Source organism: Phoca vitulina, unplaced genomic scaffold (genome assembly GCF_004348235.1).
Source record: "Phoca vitulina isolate PV1807 unplaced genomic scaffold, GSC_HSeal_1.0 scaffold9, whole genome shotgun sequence".
NCBI classification, from domain to species: Eukaryota; Metazoa; Chordata; class Mammalia; order Carnivora; family Phocidae; genus Phoca; species Phoca vitulina.
In genome coordinates, this window is record NW_022589712.1 from 61951627 (window position 1) to 61969874 (window position 18248).

An 18248-nucleotide genomic window follows, 5' to 3' on the forward strand; every position below is an offset into this window, starting at 1 on the left:
CTGGACATTTTCAATATTTATTGATACACCTAGTCCATTAAAGTAAATTATAGAGCAAATTTCACTGTGACAGGAACATTTGGGTTAATGTAGTTAAGAATCAGTCAACATTACCATTAGACCCTTTCTTTTTAGGAATTTATTACCACCAATTAGGAAAAAGTGCTCACAAATGGAATTTAGTCCCAGCTTACTTGTTGTGGAACATCTGACCTCAAAAATGTTTGGGTCTTTCTTTACCTTTAACAAAATGATTGAATTCTTTTGAAGCAAAGCCACACTCCCCCATGTAGCAACTAAACACATGTAATAAGATGCAGTATCATGATTCCAGCTATAGTTAGAGAGTTAGAGCTGTCTACTGTTGTTTTCAGAAAAGACTGCTGAGATGGTGAGAGGCTAGTTTTTGGAGAATGGTTTGATTAATTAGCTTTTAAAGATGTTCTCCATAGGTTTGCAAATATACTACCCTATATCTAGGGAAAATTAAAATGAAACTCGGTTCAAAAAAAGAGCTGTCAATTATTAATGAAATGTGAAAGGAACAGAACTGAATAAAATGTATGGAGAGTAAATATGATAGTATACATAAGATGTCCCAGTACACGCTTAATATAAATGTCCTGTACTGGACAGGTAGAAAACTGAAGTAGCTTTTCTTTGGATGACCCTTATATTTGCATCTCATTTGTCCTAACCAAGTCTAGAATTTCTGAGATTATTGAAGATGGTTCTTAGGAGGCTAAAAAGCTATTTGATCTTAAGTCTGCCTTTGGCACTGTTGCAGATACCACCCCTTGATTATACTTTTAATAAAAAGAAATCTTTGTTTCCCCTTCCCCATGTGTGAATTCCTTGAGGTCAGGTCTGTATCTTTTCATCTTTGAATCCCTAATTCCTACATAATCCTTCGTATATAGTGGGCACCTGTTCTTTAGAGCATACTAAACCATGCCAAAGTATAGTGGCATGAAACGCTACAACAACCCCTTTATTGTGCTCACGGATTCTGTAGGTCAGAAATTTGGAAAGCCAAGGACAGCTCTTCTCTGCTCCACCATGTCTGAGGCATTAGCTAGGATGATTCTTTCTGGGGGTAATACAAAAGGCTGGGGACTGTACCACCCGAAGCTATAGGATCCAGTTCCCAATGACTTGTTCACTAACATGTCCAGTGTCTGAGCTAGTATGGCTGAAGGCCAGGCCGACCTAGGACTGTTGACTCAAGTGCTACTTGAGTAGCCTCTCCAAAAAGTGTTCTCAGGGTAACTGTAACTCATGCCTGGCATTTCAGGGCTCCAAGACTGTTTTCCCAAAGCAGAAACATCATGGCCTTCTATTAACAAACTTTGGACTCACATGGTGTCATATCTGCTACACTCTGTTGGTCAAAGCAGTAACAGATCTCCCAGGCCCTAGGACTGCCAAAGAATTGATGGCCATGTTTTAAAACTATTACGGTATTCAATATATGATGGAATAGCTCAAGGGCAGTGGAGCAGAGATGGGACACACAAGAAGAAGAAGATTAAAGACTCTGAGATGTGTTTAATATCAGATATTATTGGCTCTGGTGTTGCTAAGTTTGATAGATTGATGATTTCTGTTCCAAAATGAAGGCATTTTCCATAAATATTTTGTTTACATCATTGCCTACCTGTATTACAAATAACTATTTGTAATCTGATTTCCTTTTTTAGCCACCAATTCCTATGGGGTTTTTTTCCCCTCCTTTTTCTTGTATGAGAATTCTATGCATAACTCACCATTTTAGATAAGATCCAGTGCATGTATGATTGCTCAATTATACCTGTCTGTTTACAGTTAAAGAGGAAGAGAATCATATTTAAATTCCCAAAAGACCAGTATGGCGCCTTTAGATATTTTATCAAAGATGTGTATATTTTATTGTGAGACTTCTTACAGGGATGATCTCCCCTCTCAGTGCCTCTAACATCAAAAACAAAAGATCCTGAATCATAACTCATGGTCTTAACCCAGGTGATGTTCTGGTAGCAGGCAAACTTGGAAACTGACTAGTTTTATATTGAGCCCATAATCTCTCCCTCTCTTGCTTTCATCCATTCCTTGGACCCACATACTTCGTATTAAATTTAGAGGATGAGTTCCTAGAAATGAGGGCCCTAACTGAATACAAGCAGTACAAGGTTATTGTAGCATTACGCCTTTGGAAATGAGTTGCCATGGTCAGTTGGTGATTGCTTTCTTGTTCTTTTAGAAATCCCTAAGTCATGGCATCCATCTGCCTATGGTTTATCATAGTTAAAATGTCAAAGGACTTCAACCAAACCTTGATGTGGTCTCTTTCCCCTAACAGTTTCTTTAAAGGCATCTTAAGGTGCTGTAAAGCTTAAATCTTAACATCCAGCATAATACTTTTTCTTTGATACTTTGTGTTCAATTCAGGACTATTACTTGTTGATTATAGGATTAACTCTTCTCCCAAATACAGAATATATGGCAGAAACAGACACCAGAGCAAAGTAAACATATTCAACTTAGGATAGTGCAATAGAGCACCCATTTGCTAAGAGCACTTGCACTATACTATGCTAATAATGCTAATGTTTGTAAGTCAGACCTCTGGTGGTTCTGTTGTGCTCACTTTTATTCAATGGGAATATAAAAACAGCACTTAAGCATTTGCAAAAGATATATATTTACAGTATGTTGTGATGAATTATATACATTTATGTACCAAGTCACATATGCTCATACTTACCAGGTTGGGGTTTTTTTTAATGAAAATATTTCAAAGACAAATAGCATTATAACATTAGCTTTGTGCATTTTCACACAGGGTGTTTAAATGTGTAACTGTATAGGGTAGTCCTTATAAGCTCTAGGTTGTATTGGGAACAAACTGTTGGGCAGATAAATGTTGGGTATATAAGCTGGTTTTGTCTCTGTTGATTCTCTCTCCTTTAAAGAATTGTTCACTTCTAGGTCTAACTTTTTAGATGGCATGGCCCTTCTTGACCTGGTCTCCGTCAGTACTCTCGTTTCATTTTTCCATCATTCTGCCCCTTGACCTTTCATCTTCTGGCAATACTAAATTGTTTGTGAGTCCTCTCATACACCATGCAATATCATGTCCCTATGCTTTACTCATATTATTTCAATTTCCTGAAACTTTTTTGTATTATTTTTTCATTTAGCTAACACAACTTCCATGACCTTATAATGGCTTTTTACTCCAAGAAGTCTTTGTCAAACGCCCACTTGGACCAAATGTTACCTTTTTTGTGCAATACTCTGTACATACCTCTTTCTCAGCACTTGATTGCATATTCTTTGAGAGCAAGGACCATATTTGATGGCGTCTAATGTAGTACGTCACGTAATTAGTAGACACTGAAATGTTCATTAAAATGAGCTGAACTACCAGGCAGAGTGATTCCTGAGTCTAATTGTACTCTTGGACTCTAGGTCCAGATTTCCAAAAACTTTTTGGAATTTGTTACGCAAGTTTTCTGTTTTCAAATCAAATTATACTCTCCTCTACTAATTAATTGCTCCTCCTGACTTTCATTTTCCCTCCCCAAAAACTTAGCAAAAAACGAAGACTGCTTTTTCCTCTCCCTCACAAAATGCCAAATAATTACTGTGAGCTTTCTTTTTCCTTCATAAGTAGTTCAAATTGTGTATTAGCTCATACCTAGATGTTTACAGAAGCTTCATAATTGGTCTCTCTGGTCTCTAGTCAGTTCTTATTCTAACCCATTCTGTTTGCCATTACCAGATTAATTTTTCCCAAAGCACTATTTTCATTATGCTATTCTTCAGTTCAGAATCCTTCAGTGGCTCCTTACTACCTTTAAAATGAAATCTTGATTTTTTTTAAATTATTTTTTATTTAATTTTTTTTAACAGCAGAATCTGCCTTAATTGTTTTTGTGTTCCTGGCATCAGGTGCAGTGAGTGGTGCTGAGTAACTTTTTGTGAAGAGAATGAGGAAAGCATGTGAATGAACAAATGTGGCCATATTTCCCATTCTTAAATGTATTGCCTTCTAATGTTACTATAAAAATTTCTCCATTATAGTCAGAGTAGCCGCTTTTTCTTTCCTCCCCAATCACCTTTTTCCTTTATATTTTTCTTTTTAAGATGTACATTATGTTACTCTTCTGCTTTTGTGTCTTGTTACCTACCTTGATCTTATCCAAATTCCTTACCATGGCTTACAAAGCCCTACAAAATCTGGAGCCCAGCTACCTCTTTGAATTCATCTGCTGTTCCTTCTATCACCGGTTGTGCTGCAGCCAGCCAGCTTCCTAATTGTTTTTCCTTGAACCTATGAAACTGCCAACCTTGGCACCTTTATATTTGCTGTTTCTTCTCTCTAGAAATGCTCTCTCCCCGCCCCCCACAAGTCCCTCCCTTATTTAGGTTTTTGTTCAAATGTCACCTCCTCAGTAGATGTTTCCTTATCATCCTAGTTGAAATATTAGTTTCTATCATTCATCATCTTCATACCTTGATTACTTTTTATCTACAAAGCTTACCACAACCTAAAATGTTAACACATAATGTTCCTTTCATTATATATCTCTCATTAAAATAGAATGAGAGGCAGAAAGACAGAGACTTTGTAACAACCTTTTATCCGTACTGCCTAGAACATATACAATATGTGTGGAATTAGAGAGTAAATGAATGGATTTTGTATACCTTTGTGCTTTCACTTTACTCCTTTTCACATATGCAGTTCTTAACCTGTTTTTGGAGAATCATTTCCATGCCCATTTTCTTCCACTGCCCTCAATGATCTTTCTTGTCTGAGTTGGTATAAAACCCACAGTTTGTTTTACACTTCTGCCTACAGAGTAGAGGAATGGTTTTTAACCCTTCTCTAGTACAGAATTGTATATGGTCTTGCTACTCAGTGTGATCCATGGGCTGCTAGTTGCATGGCCATATCCTTGTCTGTTATTAGAATTAAATAGGACATACTGCAATAAATGAAGTAACTTTTATTGTTGACCAAAAAATCAAAGACTGTTTATTGAGAATATAGGTATCAGTCCTATTCTAAATATTTGATTTTAACTAATTTAGTCCTGTAGGTACTATTTTTGCTCCCATTACATAGACAAGGAAAGTGAGGAAGGTGAGAACTTTCAGTGTGGACCAGGGCTGGCAGCATCTACCTAATAGAAATGTAAACTCTCTGGTCCCTCCCCAGACCTACTGATTCAGAATTTTAAAACAAGTAATATGTTTAGGTCCCAAACTTGAAGATGCAGGGAGATCTTTAGTAAGACTAGGACATTAGTAGTTTTAGAAAGCTCTGCAGATCATTTTGATGATAGTCAAGATTAAGAACTACCAAGGTAGATCCTTTTTATTGGTATGCAATAAAATGAAGTGAAATAACACTTGGAAAACTTAACTGACTTGAGACCCATAATCATCTATAAATGTGACTAATAAAATTGTAAGAGTAATTCCTAAAAATAATTGTGTTTTATTAGCATATTTTCGTGCTATACCATATTTTGCAGATAGTGGCAAGCAACTCATTTTGAGTACTTTACGAGTATTATTCTGTAAAACCATAAGGCTGCATTGCTATGAGCATGCTTGGTTTGCCAGACTCAACACTGGATTCCTGATTTTTCTCCTTCCCAGTCTTGCAAATTAGTTAATTATGGGCAACAGGAAATTTTTTGAATTATCACATGTTCGTTGATTTTTGGGATCCTTAGAGAATGACCTACACTCCCCAGAATTGTTAAGCCTTTAATGTTTGTGCAACTGGTTTGCCACCTGGGACTGGGTGTTATACTAGTTTGTAGCTACCTTTATTAGGAACTTAGCATATGAATGAGTGAATGTAGCAATGTGACATTTAAAACATGTACTATTTGTATGGGTGGCAAAATGGTATTTGAGGTAGTTGTAACATAGTTGCATGGATATTAGATTGACTGCCTGTGTTCAAAGTCTAGCTCGCTGCTTACTAACAGTATGACCCAGTTAAATTATTTATCCTCTCTGTACTTAGATTTCTTGTCTATAAAATGGGGATAATCATAGTACCTACAGGATTAAATTAGTAAAGGCCAAAAACAGAATAAGGCTCGCATGTATATTCTCAATAAGCAATCTTTGATTCTCTGGCCAACAATAAAAATGTTCTATTTATGGAAAGTGTCTTACTAAGAATTCTTGGAACAGATGAGGAAATGACCACATAACTAGTGGTTGACAGAGTAGGATTTATACTCTGGTATGTCTGTCTCTAAAGCCCATGTCTCCCTAGATAATGCTGTGCTGCATCATGAACATGGTCATTAGGATTTAGAAGCAGTAGAAATGTGACTAAAATACATATTATCTTGCCTTACAGGCTACAGATTGTTATTACCTAAGTACTGTGATTTGATAGTTTAAGAGTTCGATGGAGGATAATAGGGCATTATTTCCATTTAACAGATGAAAAACTAAGTCTCAGAAGTTTTCTGGGATCACAAGCTGGGCTTCTTTCTCCTGGACAGGTGTTCATGTGGACAATTTTCCTTACATCTTGAGAAACCCTTTTATTCTTAATAGTGCATTGTATGTGTCTGGAAGCATCTTCGCCAGTGCTGTGCTATTTGTCATAGTCCCTCAGTAGTCAAAACAGCCTTGATCTCACATATTCACTTAGTCAGCACTATCCATTCACTCCTCCACATACACGCAAACACATTGAGCTATTACAAGGAAGCATTGCAAGGCATACCCAGGCTGCTTGCTATTTGCTCACCTGGCTTCTGACTCATCACCCCTCCCTGATGACTGGGGGCATGCGCAGAATTGGGGGTCAGGACTCAAGCTCAAAGCTGCAGAAGTCTCTTTGCAGTGGGAGGCTGTATTTTTTTTTTTTCTTATCTTTTGAAGACAGGATTGGATTGGATGATTTTTAGGGTAACTTCTACCTTTAAAACCTAGGGTTTTTTTTCTCGTAATGTTATTACTTTGATTATGTTATATTCTTTCTGGGTAGTAAAGCAGACTAGAGCCCTATTTTTTAGAGGGGAACAAGAACGACAAGAGGATCCAAAATACCTAAGGTTTTTTAGGGAGTTTAGCTGAAACTAAAAATGGTCATAGAGTAATCTGATTCCCATCCAGTTTCCTATTAGTTAAATCAGATACTTGGAATAATTATCTGTAGTGGTTTAGAAACAACTTTTTAACTTAGAACTTACCATTTTTTTTTTTTTTTTTTTTATTTGACAGAGAGAGACACAGCGAGAGAGGGAACATAAGCAGGGGGAGTGGGAGAGGAAGAAGCAGGCTCCCCACCGAGCAGGAAGCCCGATGCGGGGCTTGATCCCAGGACCCTGGGATCATGACCTGAGCCAAAGGCAGACGCTTAACGACTGAGCCACCCAGGCGCCCCCTTACCATTTTATTTTTCACTAATACTGATTGAAGAAAGTTGCCAGGTTTGGAGTAGAACTAAAAAAGGAATTCAGCTATTAATCATTGTTAATCCCTTGCTGTTAGCTCTTATCAGATGCATTTATTATATTATGCTTTTTCTGTGGTCACAGGTCCATCACTGGACAAATTTTCTTTAACTTTTGGGGCATAATAATATTAGAAATACTACATATGCAACAGTGACTACTAGGAAAGTGATGTACAGGAGGTCATACCTTGTTTTGTAATTATCAGTTACAGTAGAAACCCGAGCAAAGGGAGATTAGAAGTAGAACCTAGACAGAGTGGTCCAGGAAGTATCTGCAGAAGCCTGCCTACACTGTTAGGAAGGCGTGTGCTACAGAAACTAGGCTGGCAGGCGGCGGCGGTCAGGTGCAGGCCTCAGCGCCTCTCAGGTGATGGATGCCTCAGTATATTTGCACGACTGCATGGGGATGGGGCTGTGGGGCTTCGATGGATAATTGAACATATGTAATCACAGCAAGAAGAAGTGGAACGATAAAAACAGGAAAGCAGATCTCGGAAAATGGGGCAAAAGAATAGTCAGATGCAGGAATCAGGAAAGTGCTTGAACATAATGAGGGGTAAGCCAAAGGGGGCAGGATACCAGAGCTAAAATAAAAGCCTAAGAGGAGCTGGTAACTAGGTAGGTAAACTTTGGGTATTTACTTGGTGCAGTGATAGGTTTCTAAACATTTTCAGGGATGTTATTTCATGCGGTCTTCACAATAAACCTAACCGTGGATATAGCAAATGATTGTTCCTCTTCTTCACTCTTAAGAAAATAAAAATTGGGAGGTTACTCACTTTTTTCAAGGTTACACTGCTCTGAGTAGCTTTGCTAATAACCAGCTATGTTACCCAACATGTTACTTCTTTTGTCTTAATTTCCCCATTTATAAGATTATAATCATAACTGTACCTAACTCATAAGGTAAGAAATAATGCTTATAAAACACTTAACATGGTGCTTGGCACATGGTAAATACCAATGAGTGCTAGGCATTGCTGTTTTTTCTATGAGAGCTACAATTTGAATAACTTAACGTTCAGCAAATTTTATTTTCTACTATACTATATTGCATCTTTTAGAATGTAAGTGGGATGGTTATGCGTGTCTGTTTCCACATGTGTGTATTTCCAAAATGATTTTAACCCATATTAAGTTTGTCTTTACTCAAAATATTTGCCAAGTGTTGGGAGGTTCTATAACTATTGTGGTATTTCTTTTTGGCTTTGACCCGAAATTACATTTTACTTTCTGTGCAATAAATTTACTTTCAGATTTTTCTACTGTTTGTTGAAGAAGGTAGAAAATAGGGCGCCTGGGTGGCTCAGTTGGTTGGGCGACTGCGTTTGGCTCAGGTCATGATCCTGGAGTCCCGGGATCGAGTCCCGCATCAGGCTCCCTGCTCAGCAGGGAGTCTGCTTCTCCCTCTGACCCTCCCCCCCTCATGCTCTCTGTCTCTCATTCTCTCTCTCTCAAATAAATAAATAAAATCTTTAAAAAAAAAAAAAGAAGGTAGAAAATATTTCATAAAATAGCCGTGACAACTAGGATGTGTCATATTCTTTATGTATTTCATATATGTTTTGGGTTTTATTTATGTTGTTACCTGTAGTGACAGAGCTGCTGTAGATCTGTGCATTTCTGTAAATGTGCCTTCATCAGATATGCAGTCACATGTAATATAATAAATTTATTTTTCTCTGGTCTTTGTGTAGTTAGTTTTCTCATCCAGAAAATGTAATTAAAAAAAAAAAAATCACCTGTGACTGCAAGGGGTAGTTCCAGCTATTTTGGCTATAGTGCAGAACTTGGATTCTCCCCTCAGACTCATAATACAGTATATCCCGGACATTGCCTGCATCTGTCCCTCTCTGATTTGTTCAAGTTTACATAAATTATTATAAGGTCTTAAACAACTTTGTTTTTTGGCAAAATAGCAGATTATCATTCTTATTCAAACTGATATTGCTTAAACATTCAAACCATCAAGCAGAAAGTGTTTTGCATATTCCCAGGATATAAAGCTTCTTTCGAACCAAAATGCAAAGTGGAGTGCTCGCTTCCGGCAGCACATGTACTAAAATGCAAAGCGGATGCACATTTCCAAAACAAGTCGGATTTGGGGTCAATGTCTTACACTTAATTGGAACTTCTTTTTGCTGTGTTAACTCTCACTTTGGAGGATGTAATCTCTAAATTTAACTTTTTGACCTAGTGGTTTGGTATTTTTCAGACCTCTGAGTCAGATCCCTGTGGTGACTCCTAGTGGTACAGCCTGGCACCTCAACGTTTTGGTCTGGAGAGGTCCAAAGTGATTCAGATTTGTTGGCCTTTTTCAGTATTGCCTTGAATACACTTTTCTTGGTGTCGCTTACGGTTTTTGCCAATATAGAATTCTGGTGTTGCCCCTGCCTCTTCACAAGGCAAAGCTACATGTGGCTTTTCTAGCTCCTTTTCTTAGGCTTATTGAAATTTCTTCAACCCAGGTAGGAGGAGAAGAAAATTGGCCGGTGTTTAAAGTATGTGGGTATTAGTGAGTAAGTGTGTGCGTCTTAGGGTGTAAGAGGAAAGTATGGGCTTCAGAGTCAGTTTTAAGTTCAGATTATGGGGCCAGCCCTTCCTCACCATGTGACCTTTGGATATATTTAACTTTCTCACTATCATCTTCATCATCTGTAAAGAGGATTACTGATACCTATCTCATAGAATTGTTCTCCTCTTTAATTAAAGAATTTCTAGCACAAAGAAGATGATCAAAAATGATATCCCTCCCTAGGGACTAGGTTTTAGTTAGTGAAAAAATGGATTGTTTATGTAGAAATAGCACAATTCATCCTACCCAAATACAGTAAGGTATTTATTACTCTTTGAAACCAGTAGTACACCTTAGAAAAGCTGTAAGTAGGTTGTGCCAACGGTGGTTCTATTTTACTTGGACTCCAGCGTGTTGACGTGTGGTCATGAATTTTCTATGTTGATGTACGCAGTTAAGTTAGGTGCCAAATGGATTTTAGTGGTTTGATACTCAATTTACTCGAAGCGAAAGGACCTGAAATGGTTCTCTAGCCACTAGTTCAAGTTGAAAGCATCTCAGGCGGGTTTTTACAAGAGAGGATATAGCAGGTATTTGGTTAGCTTTTATGAGAATTGCTTGCTATGATCTTTTTCCCCAGGCATTTGTATATATATATTTTTTTTTTCCCCAATACCTCAAGGAGTAGGAAGTAGTGCATCATGATTATCCAAGAATTCCAGTGTCAAGGGGCACAGTATCCTCATGTTATATAACTTACAATTTTTACTTACTTATGTGGTCTTGGATCCAGTTTGATCTTTCGGTGGAATTGCTTTAGGTACATGTACTAAGTTCTGTATTTTGTTATAGGTATTTTGAATATCCACTTCCCCTAGCTAAATTAATTTAAAACATCAGGAATGTTAGAATTAATGTAATATTTCTCTTTTTTTAGTACTAATTATTTTCTTAGTAGAATACTACTATCAGAGGAAGTCTCTGCCTCAGCTCTACGGTTTTCACTGCTTTGTCTTTAATTGAAGAAAGCAAATCTATCTCAGGATGGTGTCCATGCATTTGTATCTACTCACAATTGATGTGACAGTAATAAAAACAGGAATAATATTATGGTTGTACATTTAGTTTTAAGTAATCAAATTATTAATGGCTGGGCATATTGCAAAAACACCTCCTATTCCAGATCACTAAAAAAATCTCTTAGTGTTTCCTTCCCCTCTTATATTTCTGTTAAAATCTAGAAATGTCTAAATTTTCTCTTTTTTAGGTTTTTATTTAATTACAGTTAATTAACATATAGTGTTATATCAGTTTCAGGTATAAAATATAGTGATTCAACACCTCCATACATCACCCTGTGCTCATCACAAGTGCACTCCTTAATCCCTATTACCGGTTTAACCCTTCTCCCTCCTTCAGTTCTCTCTAATTAAGAGTCTGTTTCTTGATTTGTCTATTTTTTTCCTTGTTTTGTTTCTTAAATTCCACATATAAGTGAAATCATATGATGTTTGTCTTTCCCTGACTTATTTTGCTTAGCATTATACTCTAGTTCCACCCATATCATTGCAAATGGCAAGATTTCATTCTTTTTTATGGCCAAATAATATTCCATTGTATATTGTATATGGCCAATAATATTCCCTTGTGTTTGCGTGTGTGTGTATATATCTTCTTTATCCATTCATCCGTCGATGGACACTTGGGCTGCTTCCATATCTTGGCTATTGTAAATAACGCTGCTGTAAACATAGGGGTGCATGTATCCCTTTGAATTAGTGTTCTTGTATTCTTTGGGTAAATATCCAGTAGTACAATTACTGGATCATTTGGTAGTTCTATTTTTAATTTTTTGAAGAACCTCCACACTGTGTTCCACAGCAGCTGCACCAGTTTGCATTCCCATCATCAGTGTATGAGGGTTCCTTTTTCTCCACATCCTCACCAACACTTGTGGTTTCTTGTGTTGTTGATTTTAGCCATTCTCACAGGTATGAGGTGATATCTCATTATAGTTTTGATTTGCAAGAAATGTCTAAATTTTCATTTGAATTAAGCAAATAGGTAAGTAAACCTTGAATCAAAATTTTAGGCAGTATTGAATTCATGTTTTAATATTTTATAAAGAACAATAACTTTTTATTGTCTGCTATGTGAAAATGATTATGGATCTTTTTAGACCGAAGTACCAGGATTGTATCTGGCAGAGTTTATGTAGGAAAATATTTCAATTTAAAATGCTACACATAAGCAAGCTAGATGTACTTACTTTCTGCTTGGTACCTCCATGTCCTTAAAGCTCTCGGAAGATAATGGCTTAAAAAATTGTTTTCATGTCTAGATTGTAAGTAAAATCACTTGTCATAGTGAGTTGCAAAATGCAGACCTTCATTCTGAAGCTGCCTGTTTCTCATTTGGATCTGACATATTAAAAAGCATATAATTAATGGTTGACATTAGTAATTAACATTAACTTTATGGTGCTTAATATGCCATCATTCATCCATCAAATAACCAGAAATGCATAATGTCTTGGCATAAAGGTTTTAATTATATAAAACGGTCCTTCAGTTTTCCTATGATATAAATGTTAAAAGCCCAAAATGTATTTAAAGAAGATTTTTATAAGCATTTGTTGGGTGTTAGCTATATTTTTATTTCTTTTTAGGAGTATGCATCAACAATTGTGTCAGGAACTTCAAAAGGAGAGTGTGGACCTAATTGTGCAGTCTTCATTATCGGCTAAAGAGCGCCACCTTGCTGCAGTTGCCAATGCGCTGTGGAGACATTTCTTTTCATTTTTGAAGAGTCAGAGAATGTCACAGATAGTGCCTCTCTCAGAACTTGCGGACGCAGCTGCAGGTCAGCGTTGTTAACTGGCTAATTAGCTTCTCATTGTGCAGACTCTGTCAGTTTTTTCTTCTGTTTGCTTGGTAACAAACTCTTTTATTACAGTCTAATAAATACTTGGACAACCAGAAAGATGAAAAGAATTACATATGTTAAATCAAGTTCCTTTGGCTTGTTGATTATTTTCTGCTCAGTAAAGGTAAAAATTAAGTTTTTGTTTGCTAAAAACAAAATACAACTTTGAATCTTAAAAATATTGAATGTACATAAACTTTTTATGCACACAATATTTGGAAAGCAAAGTAGCATTTGATTTCTTCTAGTTCAAGGACTTTATGTTCACATTGTGTGTGAAGGTGTCTAGGTATAAGATGAAGCTACTTGTATGAAGAACAAAAGAACTGAGTGTGAACTTCACTTCACACCAAGCAGATGAGATCAGAATAAACATCAAATATGTAGAATGTTGTTTGACTTCTACTAGATTCTATTTTGGGTTGTAATTTTTCATGAATTTGACTCTTAGCCTAAGGTCATGTCCTTAGGCTTTAAGGGAATCTGAATCACATGATGTCATAGACAAGAATTTGAATATATGAGCACATATACAGTTTTCTAAGAAGAGATCATTATGTTTCTTAAAGGGATATTTTACCTAAAATATGTGCAGAAGCACTTGGATAGACAGAAATCAGTATGATAACTACATGTATTTAATTGCAATTTGTGTAAAAGTATATAATACATTTTGAGGGGCACCTGGGTGGCTCAGTTAAACATCTGTCTTTGGCTCAGGTCATGATCCCTGGGTCCTGGGATCGAGCCCCATATCGGGCTCCTTGCTCAGCAGGGAGTCTGCTTCTCTCTTTCCCCTTGCTTGTGCTCTCTTGGTCTCTCTCTCTCTCAAATAAATAAAATCTTAAAAAAAAAAGTATGTAATACATTTGAATGTAATGCTTTTTTTTTAAAACCTAAGATCTAAACCATGGTTTGTTTTACCCTGGTGTGAATGATGGAAAACTGAGCTAAAAGCACTACATAAAAGACTGGATGATATAAATTGTGAAAGATCTTGAATTCTGTAGCATTTCCATAATTAAAACATTACAATGACAGATTGAAGAATTGTGACAGGACAACAGTTTTCCAACTACTATAATGTCTATGAAAATAAATATTGATATTCAATCAGTTTAACCAAAGCAGACATTAGAAGCCAATATGACTTATCTTTCTTCCATTCATCATCCTGACTCTCAGTCAGCGAACAAAAATGATACCACACAAATTTAGTCACGGCTGTCCTAGGTGCTAAAAGTAAATGGTATATACATATAAAGTAAAATATGTGTGGGTTTGGGATTTGTTTTGAAATAAAGACTTGATAGGTTAGGAGAGAAAAATTTCCTGCATTCAAAAAGTCCTCAAACACCCACTTTTATTGCCATTGTGGATATACCAGTGGGAAAAAGGACTGCAATTTATTTTCTCACATATAAGTTACATGTTCTTATGGAGCTTATAGTGCGGGGGAGAGAACAATAAGTAAGTAAGCAAGATGTGTAATATCTGGTGATAAGTGCTATGGAGAAAAATAAAAATATATCAAAGAGGGTAGGGATAGGGAAGGCCAGAGGCAGATCGTAATTTTAAATAGGAAGGCCTCAGTAAGTACCATTTAAGCAAAAACCTGAAGGAAGTGAGAGACGAAGGCTCTGCACAAGTCCACAGGCAAGAGCATGTCTGGTGTGTTTGCCGAACCACAGGGAAGCCATGAAAGGTCATGAGGCATAAGAAAGGGAGAGAGAATAGTCAAGAGATATGATCAAAAGGTAATGGAGAGCTACCTTGTGTTCTGCCTTGTGTGTAGTTGTAAAGACTGGCTTTTACTCCGAGGTTAGAAGCTGTTGGAAGAGTTTTGAGCAGAGGAATGAGGAGCATCCTTCTGGCTGTGAGACTGAGAATAGACAGTAAGGAGGCCAGTTAGGGAACGACTGCAACGACTCAAAAATGAGCAGCTTGGGCTAATGTGGTAGCTCAGGGTGGTGAGAAGTGGTCCCATTTCCAATCTGAAGGTAGAGAAAGTATTTTGAAGATAGAGCTGACAGAATTTCCAAGTGGGTAGGATATGGTAAGCAGAATAAAGAGAGAATCCCCCATATTCCGAGATGAGGAAAATTGTGGCAGGAGCAGATTTTTATGAGGGAAGACTAGGACTTTGATATTGGACTTTTTTTCCTTTTAGATATCCAATAAAATCGAAAAAATGTTGCGCAAGCACTTGGATAATGAGTGGAGGGTTCAGGGAAGAGATTAAATTAGGAAACTATGTACAAATAGTAAAGCTATGTAGTGGATGGGATTGCTGATTGAGTAAGTTGGTGAAAAGAGAAGTTTAAGGACTGGGCTCCAGGATATTCCCATGTCCAGATTTGTAGGATAAAAAGGAATGCCAGGGAGGGTGCCTGGGTGGCTCAGTCGTTAAGCATCTGTCTTCGGCTCAGGTCATGATTCCAGGGTCCTGGGATCGAGTCCCGCATCGGGCTCCCTGCTCGGCGGGAAGCCTGCTTCTCCCTTTCCCACTCCCCCTGCTTGTGTTCCCTCTCTCGCTGTGTCTCTCTCTGTCAAATAAATAAAATCTTAAAAAAAAAAAAAAAAAAAGGAATGCCAGGGAAGCAAGAGGAAAACCAAGTGTGGTGCCCTGGAAATCAACTGACAGAACATTTCAAGGAAGGGGAAAGTCAACTGCTCAAATGCTGTTAATGGATCAAGTAAGATGAGGCCTGAGATTGGTCATTGGATATAGCAAGAAGGGAGGTCATTGGTAACGTTGAAAAGGAGTTTTGGTGTAGTGCTAGAAGCAAAGGCCTGATTGAAGATGATTCAAGAGAAAATGAATTGCAGATGGGAAATGTAGATAAATCTTTTTATCACTATTTAAGAGAAGTAGAAAAGGGGGGATATTAGCTAGAGGGAGGTGTGGGGTCAAAGAGATTTTTTTTTTAATAGCACAGGAGAAATTTCAGCATATTTATAATCCTGACAGGAATGTTCTGGAGTGAGGGAAAACTTGATGATGCAAGAGAGTCTCTTGTGTTTTAATGCCCAAGAGAAATGGGATCCCATAGAGGATTTGGCCTCAGATCATCTGTAGTAACAGAAGAGAAGGCAGAGGATATGGCCCAGGTAGAGACGTCTGGGCAGATGTGGCAGGATCTTGCGGAAGTTCTCTGCTGATGTTTCCCATTTCTCTGTGAAGTAGTAAGTAAGGCCATCAGCGGAAAGTAAGGACGGGGAGGAGGTACTAGCTGATGACGGAGAGAGGAAGGAAGTTATGTGGTAGTCCTCCAGGAGAAGAAAAATCTGAATGGACTGGAGTAATGTGGCAGGAATGCTGGCCAACTTAAAGTTTGTAGTCATAAATCTAAAGTGAGATCAGTCAGCCGGGTTGCTCGCCAGCCATTTATACTGGCGTAGGTGCGTGTGGAGAGAAGACCAAGAGTTGGAATGAAACAGATGCTTTTTACCAGAGAAGTACAACGAATCAAGTAAGAAGCAAGGGAGTTGACAGTATACACAAATGAGTATAACAGTGGACCGTGCAGTCAAGCTGCCTAAAAAGGGAAAGATGAGGCATGAAGGTAGCGAGGGACAGGGGAAAAGTTGTAGGATCAATGAATTGTATAGGTCCTGGTGAAATCAGATAGTTGTTGGAAGTTGGGGACCTGGAGCCAGAAAATGGGGTCCTGGAAGTGGAAATTACGGAGAGAACATATTTACCGGTAATGGCAAAGTCTCTCAGTATCAGCATGGGAGTGAATGGCTGAAATAGAATGGAAGATAGATTCACTCAGAAGGGGAGTTCAAGGAACTGAGAGGCCAGGATATTAGAAGAAAAGCCATCAAGGATTATGACAGGAGTGCTGCTAGAGAAGATGTTAGTGAGGAATGAGGGGACGTGAACTAGGCAGCGCGAGGCCAACGCAACAGGAGAGTTAGTGGCTGGTATCTGATGACATGAGAGTCAAAGCTGGAGGTTTTGAGGAGGAGGAAAGGTAGAATGCTCTAGAAGCAGCCATGGGGCCAAGGAACAAACTCTCTATCTGTAGCTCAAATGTAGGAGAGGGGTGGGAGAATGCACAGCCACCATTTGAGAGAGCTGCGTAGGAACCAGTGCTTCATAAGCAATTTATTGACAAACATAAATTAATATAATACAAATTAAGTTGGGGAATTCCCAGGAAATCACAAAATAAACGATATTTGTTTAACATGGTTAACGAAGAAATTCTAGTTCCTAGGCTTAGTGGGTTCTGAAGGAAGTGGAGTGCCACTGATTATAGGAGGTTGCCGTTTAATAGACGACTGTCCAGTGTCTAAGGTAAGACTGAAGTCTTCTCTGTGGCAGGTGGCAAGTACATTAGCTTGATTGGAGAAAAGTAGATGCTAGAAATATTTTTTTAAATGGGTTTTTTGAATGAGAGAAACATTGGGTGTAGAATTTGGAATTTGAGGAAGCCATTATAGATTTGATCATGATAACAGCTAAAAATGGGTTCTTCTAGACCCGTTCTTGGAGATCTAGATGATCGCTACAGAAATTTCTTTGGCAACATGAATTTAGTTCAGTTTTTGTTTTTTTGTTAGTTCTGCATTTCTAAATGTGACATTTTATTATTGAGTGGCTGAATTCTTTTTATCACTATTGATATAATTTGGGGAAGGGGAATAGTTTTTTAAAAATTCTTCACCACAAATATCTTTCATTTTAAATCTAGATTTTACTTTGCTTGCAATGGACATGCCCAGCACAGCTCCATCAGATCTTCAGCCTCAGCCAGTTATATCAGTGATGCAACTTTTTGGTTGGGATGATATCATCTGGCCCCAAGTTGTAGCAAGATATTTAAGTCATTGCCTACAAAATAGGTAAGTGACCTGATATCAGGTATGCACGTTAATAGAAACTCATGATTGATCAGTACACTAGGAAAGTAAGAATCTTCACAAATAAAAACTGATCTTACTACATATACTCTCACTTGGGTGGTTTTTTGCTTTTGGATAGATCAGCGCTTGACAGTGGCAGTAGCCTGCTTAAAAAACAAAACAAAACAAAAACCTGCTGCTTAAGCACCCTTTTCAAAACTTTTTTGTAGGACTGCCTTATTCCATCCTGAAATGACCTTTCTATACTCACCTTTGTGAAAGAAATTATGCAAGTAATATTGCTGGTTCTGTAAGATACTAGTATATTATGGTATTTTTAGATTCAATGATAGCTTTCCCTTTCACAGTTAGATTTTTTTAAACACTTGTCTCTTAACTTGCACAGTTATGAACAAGACACTTCATCGCCCTGAACATTGGTTTGCCTATTCTGTGTCTCCTGCTCTGTTA

The 18248-nt window shown here is 37.7% G+C and overlaps 1 protein-coding gene across 3 annotated transcripts in view; it reads left to right on the plus strand.

The window, feature by feature from the left end:
* MMS22L (MMS22 like, DNA repair protein) overlaps window positions 1–18248 on the plus strand; it is a 130974-nt gene that overhangs the window by 77450 nt on the left and 35276 nt on the right. For all 3 annotated transcript variants that reach the window (XM_032408198.1, XM_032408197.1, XM_032408199.1), the window contains 2 exons: window positions 12667–12860; window positions 17627–17777. In XM_032408198.1, coding sequence (XP_032264089.1) covers window positions 12667–12860; window positions 17627–17777 — 345 coding nt within the window. The remainder of the gene's footprint in view (window positions 1–12666; window positions 12861–17626; window positions 17778–18248) is intronic.